Source organism: Pelodiscus sinensis, chromosome 2 (assembly GCF_049634645.1).
Source record: "Pelodiscus sinensis isolate JC-2024 chromosome 2, ASM4963464v1, whole genome shotgun sequence".
NCBI classification, from domain to species: Eukaryota; Metazoa; Chordata; order Testudines; family Trionychidae; genus Pelodiscus; species Pelodiscus sinensis.
In genome coordinates this window covers 173,558,126-173,575,275 of record NC_134712.1, presented here as the reverse complement: position 1 = coordinate 173,575,275, position 17,150 = coordinate 173,558,126, and the positions used below count along the sequence as shown (strand labels likewise).

At 43.5% G+C, this 17,150-nt stretch overlaps 1 protein-coding gene across 1 annotated transcript in view; it reads left to right on the top strand.

Annotated features, from left to right (window-relative positions):
* Nucleotides 1–17,150, top strand: part of STAC (SH3 and cysteine rich domain) — a 128,417-nt gene that overhangs the window by 26,908 nt on the left and 84,359 nt on the right. Inside the window, exon 2 of the mRNA XM_006124009.4 lies at nucleotides 11,711–11,987. Coding sequence (XP_006124071.2) covers nucleotides 11,711–11,987 — 277 coding nt within the window. The remainder of the gene's footprint in view (nucleotides 1–11,710; nucleotides 11,988–17,150) is intronic.

The window sequence follows — 17,150 nt, the reverse complement described above, 5'->3', positions numbered from 1 at the left end:
CAGCTTCCATGAGACCCTTCAGTGCCATTTCAAATATTTTATATTTAATTTTCCTTTGGAAAAAATGCCCATTTTCTGGCTACCTCCAATGATTAGGCCCATCAGTTGACTGTGTATATGTTGATTTTTTTTTCCTGTTCACATCACATCAACTACTACCATTGTTAGCACATTTGCCAATGTCAACAAAGGCCAAGGATTGAATGGGCATGAAGAATGGACTACCTGACAGGTAAGCGGGGAGGCACACTGGTACAGGAACATGGGGAAGCTCACACTGTTGATTTCTGTGCTGAATTTGTTTCCAGAATAGACCAAAGATTTTGGTCCCCAGGCCTATCAATCTGATCCAATCACTAAATTCTCAGGCACAAACTTCTCCCCCCCCCCCCCCGCCCCCAGATACTTATCAAGGATATGGTTTGGATATTTTAAGGTCCTGATCACATATGCACACCCTCCAAGGCTGTAGTAAATCCCTTGAGCAACCCTGGAATGGGGCTTAGCACTGCAGCTCAAATTGACTTCAGTAGGAATGTGGACTGTTCATCTTAAGATTTGCCCTATAAGTTCTGTAGGCAAACTCCACTACGACTATTTATATTACAGTAATATCCAGATCAGTTCTCCATTGTGTTTGGCACTGTGCAAAGATAAAAGAAAAGGTAAGCCCTGCTCCAAAGGCTATGTCTACATTACCAGGTTATTTCAAAATAAGTTATTTCAAAATAATAACTCACTAAATAACTATTTTGAAATAATATTTTTCCTCTTCACAAGCAAGGGCTATTATTTCAAAATAACAGGCTTGGTAGTGTGGATGCACGCCTTGTTATTTTGAAATAAGGGGACTTATTTGAGTTAATTCAAAATAAGTCCCCAGTATAGACATGCCCAAAGAGTGTACAGTGTAAATATGACACAATTCAAAAGCTGTGTGGAACTCAAAGTCAGGAAAGAGTGGGAAGCTAATGGTGACAGTAATGAGAACACAAAGCAGCATGTAATAGCAAAGGGTACAATTTGGAGGCTTCATTCTCATCTGTTCTTTGTTAAATCAGATAAGTGAACAAGGGAGGTAAATGAATTACTAACAGGCCACCTGCCTGACCATTATCATTAGGTGTGGCATGTGAGGTTTCGCCTTTGACTAGTCCAGAATAGTATCCAGGAAGGCAGTCTGATGACTTTCTTAAACAAAAATAAGTGTACTAGTTGTAATGCTGTCTGTATAATTTGCTGCAACAATACACACAACTAATCCACAGCAGATTCTATAGGAATAGTCACTCCTTTTGACTGTGATGAATTGTAAAGGTATGTTTTCCTAAGAAGGCTAAAGATACAATTTTTGAACAAATGCACTGGGCCATAGCTCAGCTGCTATAAACTGATATCAGTTGCAGTCCTTTGAGTTTTACCAATTTACATCAGCAAAGATCTGGCCTAGTTATTTACATGTATGTGTATAGTACATACATGTTGAAAATAAATCTGTTTTGCTCATAGGATTAACCCAGAATTCTTGAAACAAAAAACAGGACTATGTAGCACTTAAAAGTCTAACAAGATGGTTTATTAGGTGATGAGCTTTCGTGAGCCAGACCCACTTCCTCAGATCAAATAGTGGAAGAAAATTGGCACAACCATATATAACAAAGGATACAATCAAAAAAATGATTCATGATTTTGCCTATTAAAATCTTGATGCAATGCCTTTTTTAAAATCACATCCAGAAAAATAATGTATCCAGGCTCAAGAAATTAGTTGGTTTTTGTATGTGCCACTTGGAACAAAATAAATTATTCATTTTTTTATTGTATTCTTTGGTATATATGGTTGTGCCAATTTTCTTCCACTATTTGATCAGAGGAAGTGGGTCTAGTCCACGAAAGCTCATCACCTAATAAACCATCTTGTTAGTCTTTTAACTGCTACATAGTCCTGTTTTTTGTTTCAGTGACACCAGACTAACATGGCTACATTTCTATCACTATTCCAGAATCCATGCACATGCAAACATAAATAACATGATTTTTTAAATATCTTTTTACATTACCAATGGTATAGATTGTGTCCCATTAAACTGTCAAAAATCTGTAATATTGCTGAAAGCAGATGCAAGCTTTGAGATAGCTTTAGCCATGATTTTGCCTATTAAAATCTTGATGCAATGCCTTTTTTAAAATCACATGCAGAAACATAATTTATCCAGGCTCAAGAAATTAGTTGGTTTTTGTATGTGCCAATTGGAACAAAATAAACATTGTTGACACTTAAGTACCATAAGCACTTCACTGAAATTATGGACCAGATACCCAGCTTCTGTAAATCAACATAGCTCTGTTGGAACAAATTCACCTCAGTTAATCAGCGCCAGCTGGGAATCTGGCCCTATATGTTTTACTTTATAAACAAAGTACAAAGACTGAACAAATCTTGTTAACATTCACACTCACTAGAGTATGTTAAAATACATTCTAGAGGATGATAAAGTGACTTGAATGCTTCTTGACCCAGAGAACTGTGTACTTGGTAGAAGATCATCTGTTTGTCAACAATTATGGGACGCCCCCTTATGTGATGTGTAGTCCTCATAGTGATAAATAATGTACATGACCTGACATGCTAACTAGTGAGGCTGCATAATGCTACCTGAATGCCATGCCCTGCAGTCCTCCTCTTACAGCAATGCAAGAGTCAAATGCTTTTGAATCAGACTCTGAAAAGCTGGAGGGAAATAAATGGTTCTGTTGGGACAGGCAGGGTTGGTGTTTACTTGGCAGCAGTTAGCAGTCTGTCAATGCTGCATTTTTAGTCTCTGCATTGTGAGTGAACAGAGTTAAGCAAAACTGGTGCCTTTTTGTGAAATTTGCAGAGGAAAAAAATGTGTGAGTGATTCAGTCCAGTTCCATCAATATCTCTCATTATTTGTAACTCACACCATGGTAGCAGTAGCACTTGACTAAATAAAGGGAAAGGGAGAGGAAGCATGTTTCTTTTTCTTGCTGCTTTATTTTTGGCAGGGTAGTGAGAGAGGCGATGACTAGAGCTAGGGACTAAACTATTTGGCCTTGGAGAGTCATGCAGTGCATTCACTCACTGCTCTCTTGTAGTGACACAAGCCCCTTATGCATCCTTGCACAGGGAGGTGCAGAGCCAGCCTCCAAAACTGACAGTGTTGGGTCGACGATGAGGCTAGGCAAATGTGCTGGACAATCTCCAAATGCTGCTCCAGGTTACAAAGCAGAATCTCCAGGAGAGGGCAGTGATGGTACCTTTGCTTGTCCTTGTGACCCACCGGCCTCTTGGTGACAACTGGCAGAGCACCCAGTGGGGGACCGGGATGCCCCTAGGTCTGGTACCTGTGTACTAATTCACCAAAGAGCATCACGTAAGGTCTCTGCTGAAAGCCTGTGTCACACTGGTTATTACGCTGATTGTGAAATGTAGGTACAGATAATATGTAAGGAGTTGCCTGATGCTGAAAATCTGTGCTTAAGAGCAGTGGCTTAGGGCTGATCACAGGAAAAGGTGAGAGTCCAGCAAGAGATCTTTATCTGTCTGTCCACATGTCAGTTCAGCAGCATGTGGTTCAGACAGCATGCTTGTTTCATGAGCAGAAGATCCCAGCCACACTTGGCTGTAATATGCTGTCAAGATTTGGGGTGACATTTTCGCTCTTATATGACAGGATAGTATCTTATTCATTCAGATTAGGCTTCAGTATCTCTTGTATGGCTTTTTAAATGTAACCCATTTCTGTTTACTATCAAACAAGTCTCTGTTCTTTGTTAAATAAACTTATACTTGCTTTCTGTATAAACACAGCTAAGTGCTGTATGCTGAATAAAGCTGTGTTCTGTGGTGTTACCGATAAGATGCATTGAACGGTTCCTTTGGGAACGCGGTATCTTGGAATTCTGAGAGTGGCCGGTGGAACAGGTGCTCGGTGCTCCATGGTGACACTTGGAAGACTCCGACGTTGGCTTGTGTCTATCATTAACCTGTCGTGAGAGAGCAGACTGGACTTGTGCCAGAGGATTGTGGCTAGGAACTAACTCGCAGCAGATGCAGAGGAGGGTTCCTCACACTAAGGGTAGGTTGTAGGAATGACTCTCACAGCCCAGGAAGCATTACAGTCTCCCCTAGCGAGAACCCCCATCTGGTCCCAGAGAAAGGAGGGCAATCTGTTGTCATTGATGGTGGAGAGCAGGAGAAAAGGGGCAAGATGACTGTGAGTAAAGTAAACCCCAGGGGGAGGAGAGGGTGAATACATTTTAAAAGGCCATTGACAGGGAGCCCACGAAGCTTAAAACTGATGTGGTGGAGGCAGAGAAGCCAGGAGAGGGAGTTAGGGTGGGATTACACTGTCAGTTCAGTGAGCACAGGATATATTTTTAAGTGGACTGAACAGGGTGATGTGGGTGCTAGAGAGGTGGAGGAGGACGTGAGTTTTATACCAATCAAGATGGGTAATAAAAGCCTTGACAGGCAAAATTGTTTCCAAATTGCATGGAGCCAGATTTTAATAGGAGCTAAAATATCTAGGCTCTTCCCACTCTCCACATACATCTTAAACCAGAGACGTAACAATCAGTTGACCATTTGCACTTCTAGACAAAAGTCCGCTCTAGCATAGCCGGACACAACTCACATTAAACTCAGTGGGCATTGCCCCTGTTCCTACCAGGGCACAATTTCACCAAAGGGGTTTTTGCTACCTCCTATTCCTCTAGTGATTGAGAGAAGCCAGCTTTAGACCCTAGAGTTAGAGACGAGTATGCATACCCAAGCAGGCCCACATGCTTACAATGATGCCACTAATTCTAATGGATCACCAGTAAATCCATAGAGGCATCAGGTCACTCACTGTAATTCCACAGGAAACAAGAAACAGAGGAAACAATGTGTGGGAACTACTATAATCTATGGAGCTACCATACTCTTTGGGGTGGGAATACTCTTTGGGGTGTGACAGCAGGGGAGGAATTGCTTGTGGTATAAAACACCCAGGAAAAGATTAATCAGATTATAGAAGCCGCTATTGCAGCTATCTGTGTCCTGCCCTCAGTGTACAGTGTGTGCAGCCAGAGTTTGCTGGGATAATATAATGCTGTTAAGCTTCAGAGAGGTAGCCAAGTTAGTTTGTAACAGGAAAAACTTAAAAAACAAAGAATAGTCTAGTAGCACCTTAAAGACTAACAAAATATGTAGATTACCTACATGTTTTGTTAGTCTTTAAGGTGCTACTAAACTATTTGTTGTTTTTAAGGAAGTTTTTTTATAATGCTTTTAGCTAGGGGTTCACAAACTTTTGTGCCTAATTTCAAAGGCACAGAAACATTTCAAAGGCCTTTCAAATCAGACTGTGAACTCAAGCCTTCTAGGGTTCATACTGCATAAGACCAGGTGTTGGCAGCTTTGGAGATTTTTATTGATTTATTTTTTATTTTTTTCATTGGTTGGGGCGTCCATAAAATCCCAGTTTCTGAACTCATGAGAATCTCAGCTTATTTTTTATTTTATTTATACATGAACTTTTCTAGCTCTTATAGTTGCAGGGATGAAACGTCATCTAAAGCCTTGGGGAAAATACCCCATGTTTATTGGCTTAAAAATCATAAGATGTCTTTAAGTAATCTATGGGGTTATTTTAAAGGCCTTGATTCATTATTTTCAAAGGCATGAGGTTAGTAATACTCAAAAGTTTGGATTGCTGCTATCTTCAGATCTGGGGTTTTGTTGTGGGCTTGTGTCTAGAGCAGGGGTGGGGAATCTTTTTTGGTCAGGGGCTGCTGACCCACAGAAACATCAGTAGGGGGCTGAGAAGCAAAGAAAAAACAATATACAAAAAACAAAAAAACCCTTACTGATTGAGGAGGAAGACACTCCATACATTCCTCTTGTACACCAGAGCTTAGGGGCCCAAGCTAGTAGATTTTGTGTGCTCCAGCCCCGTGGGGGACTGGCAGGGGAGCTAGAGAGCCAGCACAGGCTCCCCAGTGCTGGGGGGAGCCCTGAGTCCCGAGGGATGGCTCCAGACAAGCCAGGGGCTGAATGCAGCCCCTGGGCCTGAGGTTCCCCTCACCTTCTTTAGGGAGAGATTAAAAAGCTTGAGAATGCACATTTTTTGCTCTGATGAGATAAAATGTACAGGGCTTGATTCTAGTTTCATACCAGCTACACATCATATTTGCTCCAATAAGTCAGTATCCTCACAGTAGCATTAAAAGAGAAAAATCCATCAAAAGAGTATACGTGGATGTTTAATAACATGTGTTTAAGAGCTCTTTCAGAGTTCAACAAAGTGAATTTGCCTAAACAGTTCCAATCATATGGCGTTTGTTTTAAAAAAATCGGTGTTGGCTTGACTGCCAGCAATAGTCATGGATGGGATTATATTTTACATCTTTTGTGATTTACATTTTCACAAAAGTCTTCAACTCTCCCCAATTAGCTGGCAGCATTCATCACTCTCCTCCTAGTAGATGAAGATAAATCAGAAGCAAAGATAAGCATTGGCATCTAATAACATACTTAAGGAGTCTCTATTGGGTTTGTGTGATTACACCATGGGAACCCTAAAACCCTTGTCCCACTCCTGCCCTGCCCCTTCACCAAGGCCCCTACCTGCTCACTCCATTCCCCCCTCTCTCTGTTGTTCACTGTCCCCCACCCTCACTCATTTTCACTGGGCTGGGGCAGGGGATTAAGGTGCAGAAGGGAGTGTGGGCTCTTGGCTGGGGCCAAGGGGTTTGGAATACAGGAGGGGGCTGCAGGCTGAGCCTGGGGCAAGAGGCTGGGGTGCAGGAGGAGGTGTGGGGCACAAGCTTTGGGAGGGAGTTTGGGTGCAGGAGTGGGCTCAGGACTGGAACATGGGAGTAGTGTGGGAGAGGGTGAGGTGTGTGGGCCCTGGGATGGAGTTTGCGTGCAGGAGGGGACGCTGACATGGAGTAGGTAGGGGGTTGGGTTGCAGGAACGGATGAGGGAAGAGGGCTCCAGCTGGGTGGCACTTAACTCAGGTGGCCCCTGCTCAGTGGGGCAGCAGGGCTAAGACAAGCCCCTTGCCTGCCCTGGCTCTGTGCAGCTCCTGGAAGCAGCTAGCATGTCCCTGAGCCCCTGGAGGGGGCAGATGATTCCATCTGCAGGCATAGGCATGGGAAGTAGGGGGTCCATGCTTTTCACCCAGCTTCCCCACACTTCCAACCCTGAGTCCTGGCCTCCGGGCAGCCTTCGCGGGGTCCTGCTGACCCCCAGGGGTCCTACTGGCCCTCAGGGTCCCTTCACCTGCTGGCCTCATGGGCTCTGCTATTCCTTGGGGTCCCATTGGCCCTGCCACTGGCTCCACAGCTCATAGGCCCCACCAGCCAAGGGTCCTGCTGCTGGCTCAGGGCTTTGCAGTTGCCCCAGCTGTCGCCTCATCCTGGGGTAGTGAGGGTTGACAATTCTCCTGGAGTCGACAGACCGGAGTCCAGTTTCAGCAATGGAGTCCGGTCAGGGAGAGCTGGCAACTTGATCTCAACAAATCTAAAGGAGAGGTGCAGCTCTGCACTCCCACCCCAAAAATAGATTCACTGCCACAGTGCACAGGAACTACTGTGGTTCCTGCCCAATGAGAGAAATGGAATCAGTGCTTGGGCTGGACCAACACGCGGAGATCCCCTGGACTCCCTGGGGCCCCAGGGTCATACCATCCACTTCTAGGAACAGCACAGACCCAGGGAAGGCCTTAGCCCCACTATGCTGGTAGACTTTTAGGGCACGTCTAGACTACATGGCTCCATTGACGGAGCCATGTAGATTTGTTTACTCAGCAAAGGGAAATGAAGCGGCGATTTAAATAATCGTTGCTTCATTTAAATTAAAATGGCCACCGCGCTGTGCTGATCGGCTGTTTGGAGGCACAGCGCTGTAGTCTGGACTCATCCCATGAGGCATATTGGGGAGGTCGACAAATGCCTTTGACGTCGACCATGGAGCGTCCAGACTACAGTGCTGTGCCACCAAACAGCTGACTGGTACAGTGCGGCAGTCATTTTAATTTAAATGAAGCGGTGATTATTTAAATCACCGCTTCATTTCCCTTTGCCTACAACCCTAATCTACATGGCTCCGTCAACGGAGCCATGTAGTCTAGACACACCCTTAGTGGTCTAAAATCTCCTGGTTTTGCTTCAATGGCCTCTAGGAGAGACGGACTTGGGGACACTGCCAGCAAAACTGGGAAGGGAGGCAATCCTAGTTCATACTGTAATTACAAATAAATAATTTGTCAGACTTTCAAAACACGGGGCCTGATTCTTCATTGCCTATAGACCTTGTCATTTATATACTGTATGTGTATAGTGGCTAAAAAAAACTCTGCTGTCTCAAGTTAAGTTGCCCAAGTGTGTAATTAATTACACAAGGTGAAAAATCGTAGTGAATCGGATCTAGCACTTCCAAATGTGTGTTCGTTAATTTGTATGTATATACACTTGGACTACAATGTTTGCACTTTTACTTGTGTATAATGTAATAGGATTTGCATGTGTACAACTCACCTATTTCATCAAGTGCAATTTCAAACGGGATCTGAATTTGCAAATTCTAGCATTTTGATAACAGTGTGCACAAGTTGCACATTCAAGTGAATTTGCATGCATAAATTTGCACACACATAAGTGGCACTCACTTTGTGCCTTTTCTGAGAACTTTGGCTCTCTCTGTCCAGGTGATAAAATACTTTCAGTGGAGATCTTGTCTGGTAAATGACACTGTATCTGAGCCTGAGCAAATAATAAACAAACCTCAGTCTGTCGAACTAGAGAGACAGGATTGTTTTTTGGTGATCTGGCTGTTGTTTTGGTTTTTGTGCTAAAATACTTTATTGTTCAGCTTAGTCTTCTACGCATGGCAGAAGCATAATAATGTTTGAGATTTAATTAACTTCATGTGGCACTGCAGAAATAGGTAGCAAATCAATAATGAATGTCATTACAGTCACCTTGTGCTGCTATAATTCTCTGTGTTTGGTTGCTCTAATGAGGTCTCGTTTCTGTGAGAAGCACTTCAATAGAAAGCAGGAGATTATTTTTTTTTTAATTGCTGATCTCATGTCTATCACTGGGGAGATGAAGTGACATCTCTGTGGAGATTCTATTATTGAGAGCCACTGGCTTGAGACCCAAGAGGGATAGGGGTGATCTAACACATTTTGCTGGCACTGTTGTACTGTGTTTCCCAGGATGAGAAATTGCAAGTATGAAGCTGCAGTTGATGTAGCTGTGGAAATGGGCAGCTACTTTGTCTTGGTGTTTGGTATGTAACCATTACAGTTTTATTTGGTGTGATTCTCCTTGAGAGTAGTGGGAGAAAGTGAATCTTTAGCCAACACTTTAGCGTTTGCTTTGGTTATAAACATCTCCTCTGGGCTCTTTCTGCAGGCCAAGAAAGAAAATGTATCTGATGACTTACTGTAGGAGTTGTCACAATCTCTCCTAGGAAGGACTTATCTACTTGGACACTCTGACATCAAAGTGCTCTCCCAAACTTTTAGTGCGTACTTGCAGAGTGAGCAACAGGATGGTGTGCTGTACTTGTACACCCAGACTTGCCACACACGAAGTCACTGGTGAGAAAAAGTTAATTACATGGAAGTGTTTAAAACAGGAGTGCTGAGTATTTTACAGTACAGCAACCTGGGTTGTGGTAACCTAGAAAGCCAAGTGGGAGCTCCTTGCATGTTCATCAGACCAATAACATTTACTGGGGATAAATATAGGAAAAGGGCCTCAGTATCCCTTGTACTAGTTCATATGAATGCCTGGTGTGAGGCAGAGGCTACCAGGAGGATACACCATTTTGTGAAGCCCTTGGCAACTTGTATCTTCTACAGGCTTCATAATGAAAAAATAGGGAGGAGCAGAGGTGGAAAGTGGTTAAAACAAAATCCCAAAGCCACCACATCAGGTCTCATGCCAGGATTACAGACCTGTAACACGCACTTTCAGTAAAGTACGTAAGCTCATTCCCTTCCATTAATTTGAATTATCACTTCCAATCACCATTGTTTCTAGTGTAAATAGTTTCTAGTCTAAACAAATGCTCCTTAGTTACCACAGACTGACTCCGTGTCATGGAAAATGTCATGCTACATTGCATTGGCCAAGAAAACAATGCCCAGCAATGCTGTAGTGGAAATAATACAGTGTGATTGGCAAAACAAACATGCTGTATGTCAGAATAAATGAATGTGAAAGGAGATGTTGCTTAGGTTTTCCCAGCATGCTTTCCTTTCCCTTGTCAGCCCTCTTTAGACTTCAGAGCCTGTCAAATCTGCCAACTTCTGTAACTCACACCATGATAGGTACCAGACCTCAACCGCTGCCCTTCAGAGCACTGTTAATTCTTTAGGGAGAGCAACAACACCGTATCGAAGCCTGCCTGAATTACAGGAAAATTACACTGTATACATTTGAGCAGATGACACAATGCGTTTATTATGATTAGATGATTTACCTGATGTTGCTTGGGTCCTTAACTCGATTTTTGTTTCTCTCTTCATTTGAATCATTGATCTGGGGTGGAGCTGAAGATGAGGGGTTCAGTATGCATGCTGCTTTGGAGAGAGAGGACAACCCTGGCCCTCTCTTGCTACAATAGTATGGGTCCATGTGAGAAGTGCACCTCCATGGCCACCCCAGAGTGGGGTGCCTCTCCCCTGGTTGGGGGACAGACAGACACATAGACAGAAAACTCTCTCAAATATATAGTAGATAGCTGTCCCTTTCTCTTTCTTGCCCCCTGCTGGCCCAATGGAGTTATAACTGTCCTGGTTCCTATCTCTGGCTCCTTGCTGCACCCTTGTGATCATTCTGCAGCATAACTTCTGCCCCCTCCCTTTCCATTTTATGAGAGATAATTGAATTTCAGGCACATCCCATTGTCCCAGCACAACCTGACTTTGCTTTAAGTTACGATAAGAGGAAGCTGCCTACCAAATTGGGTGATCCTAGTTCTTACCATTTAGGAGAGCTTCTTGAACAAATGAACTCACACAGACAGACAGACAGACAGATGCACATTTCTAAAATATATAGTAAGAATATTAGTAGGAGTCTGACAAAATGTATAGGGCTGTAAGTCTGGATCTTCACTATTTTTTCCCTTTTAAAACCAGAATTTCTAGGACAAAACTCAAAAAATACTGTATCTGTTTGCACTGAGTTGTAAATGAAGACATTTTAAAAATACATAATCTACCTCACTGAATACATTCCTCTCCCTGCATCTTTAACAGCTGTTCTTAAAATAGCTTTCTCCACTACTCACGGCCTGTACATAAGTGAATGGAACTTACATTTTTGTCAGGTTTGAACACAAGGGAGCATATATTCTTCCCAGGATGTATGAGCATAGCTCTCCATAATGAGTATGTTGTTGCACCGACCAAGAAAGCAGCAACAGAGTTAGAGAGCTACTGGAATAATGAGTTTTCTCCGTGCATGCTCTTCTCTTAAGTCTCAAGTAGCTAGTTAGATTTAGGAGTGGCTTATGTAGCTCACTGGAGTGGAGTCATCACATCGCCGTCCCATCAGTGGGATAATCCATTCACAACATACTGTAAATATAAGTGGGAATGTATATGTAAGCACAGAGTCGACAATACACCTCACAACATGGCCCTGACCTCCTGTGACAAACTCTTCTGTTATTGTGTTGCAGCTCCAGAAACTGAAAAGATCTCTGTCTTTCAAGACCAAAAGCTTACGGAGTAAAAGTGCAGACAACTTCTTCCAGAGGACTAATAGTGATATGAAATTACAAGTTGACCTGCTGCCTGAGGTGAGCACCAGTGTCTGCCAGCTCCCCAGCTCAGAGAGCCAGACGTCCACACCTATCAAACTCCAACAGCAACCAGAAAGCAACCAGGTCCATGTTTTCCAGGAGCACATCTTCAAGAAACCCACTTTCTGTGATGTCTGCAACCACATGATTGTTGGTAAGAATGATTTTGTTTGTGAGTGAGAGAAAACATTCAGTATGGCCTTTCCAGACCAACTGTGACCATAGATCAAATCTTGACAATACTATGGCAAAGGAACTTGGACTGATGATCCACACCAATTAGCCCATCAGCATGGCCATAGGCTCCTTGATCTCAGACTTTAAACTGTGTGTAGTTAATATAGGTTGCAGTTTGACCCAAATAACAAATGTCTCCCCAGGATGACAAAAGTAGATACCACAGCTCAGAAGCTATGGTGCCAAATTTTGCCTGTTGGATTTTACGGAACATTGGTTCCTGCTGGCTGTACTGCTAGAAAATATGATCAAATGTCATTCATTATAATGAATCGAATAGAATGAAAGTCCGACCTACACCGTCTCGCTGCATTCCAAAGTGTTGATTACCATTCTGATTTACGCTACAGGGATTATGTACAAATTCACCTGACTGTGGAGGTCTGCCACATCAGCTTTGTAACAGGGCCTGAGAAGAAGAGGTAGAGAGAGGGGAACAGGTGAGATGGCAGGTGAGGATGGAACCTCTGCATGTTATGGAGGAGGTTTCCATGCCAGCCATCAAAAGCCCCTCTCTCAGGCTCTTCCTTGAGAACGTTGTCTGGCACAACTCATCTCACCTGGAATGATTATCATCCCACATAAAATGATGTAAAGCAGGAGCAAATCCATTAAAATCCAAGGTGTTCTACCACTGTAAAAGCAAGTAAGTGAGAGGAGCACCAGCCCCATGTTATCCATCAGGAAAAATTAGAGCAGGGCAGTAAATACGTTCATGTAGAAAAAGCGACACCCATCCTCTGCTCAAGTATTAAATGGAAAGCTGCAGCCGCACATGTTTTTCAGCATGGGGGCAGGTTTCAAAATGCCAGAGTTGCAGCGAGGAAGTGCATTAGTTTTCTGAGTTGTTTATTGCGCCAGTGTAAACTGGTGCAAGTCCATGGAGTTCAGAGGAGCTGGTGAGGATGTAGCCCCTTGTCTGTTGTGAGGTACTCTGTCTCCCTGAACTGAAGATATGAGCGTGCTGGGTTTTTTCAGTTTGAGGTGAGGGTGGTGTCTTGTATTCGCTAATTTTTCCAGTGTTTCTAGGGCCCAAGTCCCTTCTGAAGAATTTTTAAAGGGATGGTGATTAATCAAAGACTAGATTGCCCAGAACTTCAGCTTTATTTAGTGATAGTCCTATCATGATGCTCCCCAAAAATGCGCAGGGTTATGAGGCACCTCACCACCACCTGCCCTTCGCATAAAAGAGTCGTGTCTATGCTACCTGTGGGTCAGTTCTCTAAATCCAAGAGCCTCTGGTAGCATCACCTTCCTGGCCTCTACAGGTCTTGCAGTCTTTTTACAGATAGCTATTGGCATACTCCACCTCCCTAGTCCTCAGAGCATTTCCTGCAGAGGCCAGCCCTTTCTCTAACGAACACACACTGGATTACCTAGGCCTGCTGTTCTCAAACAACAGCCCACACCAGCTTGTAAGATTCATCTCAGGCCCTTCACATTGCTTAACACCTCCACACTGAAATGTACTTATGGTGAAAATAAGAATAAGTTTATTGTTGTAGAATAGCGATTCCAGTGATAGAGAGTAAGAATATTGGAAACAAATGGCTACATACCAAACAAGATCATAATATACTTTTGAGATACTGCAGTGAACTGATTAATTTTCTGTCCAAAGAAGTTTATCTCACCCAAAGTCTACTTGTTAGCATTTTCAACCAAGCCTGGCTGTGATCTGTCTTTCACATTTGTTGTCTATTTACTTCCCTGGTAAGGGATGCACAGGCATGTCCTTGTCCTCTTGTTCCCCAAGCATCCCAAAGCCAACTTTTGAAGTGCACCTCAAGATACATTTTTCTCCAGCGATTGTCTTTCTCTTCATGTTGGTTTCTTTCTGATCTCATAATCCTTCATTTGCATTCAGTTCAGACTACTAATAGGAGACCCACTTTGACCAATTTACATGTAAACAGATGGATAAATATCTCTAGACTGACAGAACCTATTTGTCACTTTTGCTGGTGACCAGTGCCTTGATACAGACCCTACAAGGTAGGCCTTTCCTGCCACTATTTAAACAAGAAAGGCCTGAAGCAGAGCCATACTACAAAACATCAGTCTGGCCTTAGCTGCATCCTGAGCTGGATTTCCCCGAGGTTTCCCCGGAAGGGCTTTCTAGCCAACACATTAGCGCTTTTGCTACAGAAAGAAACCTTTTATCCTTGCCGAGTTGAAACTAATGTGACCTACTTTCTCTGGCTGCCTGAATGAGACAGGTGACTAGCTCAGACCTCTGCCATGTGGATGTTGGTGTATCTTCCGCTCAAAGACACAAGGAAAAGGTGTTTCAAGGTTGTTGGTTTTTAACCACATGGTGCTCTACAGTCTAGACACGCAGTAAAACAATGTAAGGAACTGCTTCTCATGGCCAAAGTGCTGCTCTGTTACAGCACAGCCCTCCGTCTCTTCTTCCCACAGCCATGTCTGATTTTATAGCATTGTATTACAGACAGCATGTGGAATTTAATAAAGCTCAGTTGTGCCAGATAAGTTGTGTAACTATGGGCCATACAACTGCTGAAACAAAACAGGCAGTTTTTCAGGAAACATTGTATTGCCTGCTTCCACATGAAAAAGCTTGTGTCAACCCACATCTGCCCTGGTCAGTTGTGATTCTGAATTTTCAGTATAATAACAAAACACTTTCATTCCTTCCATTTTATCAACTGTGATATTTAAGGGTAATGAGCGTATGGCTTAAAATTCTTTATTAATTGGAGTGAAGGGAAAGGTTGAAACAAGTTCTGAAGTCTTATAATGACCACTGTAGGCCTACATCTAGCCTACAAGCTTCTTTCGAAAGAGACCGTCTAGACTACAAGCAGATTTTTTGAAAAAGAGAGCCACTTTTTCAAAAGAGAGTCTAGACGCTCTCTTTCAAAAAAGCACAGTTTGCACTCAATAGCGCCTTTTGTCGAAAGAGTGCTTTTGAAAAATGTGTTATTCCTCATAAAATGAGGTTTACCGCAATCAAAAAAACTGCTGTGTTCTTTCAATTTACTTTCGAAAGAACGCGGATGCAGTATAGATTATGGGGAAGTTTTTTCGAAAAAAGGGCCACTTTTTTTGAAAAAACCTATAGTCTAGACACACCCTAAGTGAGAATCCAGGAAAATCTCCACTCGGCTTCAGGTGGTTTGATTTTGTTTGTTTGTTTGTTTGTCATCCAGAAGGATTCTGGGTTCCCCTTACATGGAGCACTGATCTATGAACTGAATAGCACGCTTGGATCTGGTGCTGAATGATGAGTTCTACACAGCACAATCTTCTCTCTGACCAGTGTGTCAAAATCTTACTGTAGCTTAAGAGCTAACAAGAAATTTACAACACAGACAGCAGGCTCTCTGTGCTGCTCTTTTCACTAAAGGCCAAATTAAAGCAATGGAACATGAAACATCATCATCCTACAGAAAATGTGCGCATCACAACCCTTTTTGTCATCCAGTACAATGACCCCAATTCTGCCTTTCAGTGTGGGCTCCCTTGTCTCTGTTTGTTCCATTTACAGAGGTAGAGTCAGGAGATAAAGGTCAAATGCATATAACTGGTTTTAATATACAGAACAGGAATGATACAATGCAAAGCTGCTCTAGTGCTTTTCATATAACGCATCCCAAAATGAATTACAACCCATACAAAAGCTACCCCAACGGTAAAATTCCTGTCGAAATGACCGAGACACGGAACAATAACACCTTCTAACCTTGAGTGTACAGATGGGAGGCCAAGTGTTGCTCTCAGTGTTTTGGGTGCAATTCCCCTGTGCCAGAGTTGCAACAGGAGGATTTGAAAGGCAGTTGCTGCCTGCCAGACCAAACAAGAAAAAGATTTCCACATTCAAGGGGGAACCACAGGATAAAAGCAGCTCCCATCTCATGGCAGTGTCTTGTAGTAATGGGTATTTTGGGTATGTCTACACCAGTGTTTCTCAAAGTGGGCCGTGAAACCACATTGAGAAGCATGCTATCTGACTATGCCAGTTTGTTACTTACCAGCGCTGTGGCTATGGAGCCTCGCAGCTCCCGTTGGCTCTGGTTCACCATTTGCAGCCAAGGGGAGCCACAGGAAGCAGCGTGGGTTGGGCCACCTCTTCCACTGTGCCCCTGGGCTGCAAACAGCAAACCAAAGCCAATAGAAGCCATGAGGCTCCGTGATTCTGGTGCCGATAAGTAAACAAAGTGGCACACCCAGTTAGCATGTTTCTCAAAGTGGTTTTGTAGCCCACTTTGAGAAACATGCTCTACACAGCTATAACACACCCTCAGCTGGCCCATGTCAGGTGACTTGGGCTTGCTGATCTTAGGCTGCAGAGCTATACATTTGGGCTGTGTCTAGACTGCATCCCTTTTCCGTAAAAGGGATGCAAATTAGACACATCGCAACTGCAGATGAAGCGGGGATTTAACCCCCCTCCCGCTTCATTTGCATAAACATTGCTGCCGCTTTTTTCCGGCTCGGAGCTTTGCCAGAAAAAAGCGCCAGTCTAGACGGGGACCTTTCAGAAAATAAAGCCTTTTCCGAAGATCCCTTATTCCTCTTAAAATAAGGAATAAGGGATCTTTCGGAAAAGGCTTTATTTTCTGAAAGATCCCCGTCTAGACTGGCACTTTTTTCTGGCAAAGCTCCGAGTCGGAAAAAAGTGGCAGCCATTGTTATGCTAAGGAAGCGGGGGCGGGGGGGTTAAATCCCCGCTTCATTTGCAATTGTGATGTGTCTAATTTGCATCCCTTTTACGGAAAAGGGATGCAGTCTAGACACAGCCCTGCAGTGTAGATGTTCGTGGTTGGCTGGAAGCCTGCACTCTGGGACTCTCCCCCTTCAGGGGCTCCAGCCAGTGCACAAATGTCTACAATTGCATAGCACTGTAGCCCGAGCTCAAGTCAGCCATCACAGGCCTAGCATAAGCATGTAATGGCAGTGCAGATATATCCTTAGGGTGTGTCTAGACTACATGCCTCCTTCGACGGAGGCATGTAGATTAGCCAGATCGGAAGAGGGAAATGAAGCCGCGATTAAAATAATCGCGGCTTCATTTAAATTTAAATGGCTGCCCCGATCTGCCGATCAGCTGTTTGTC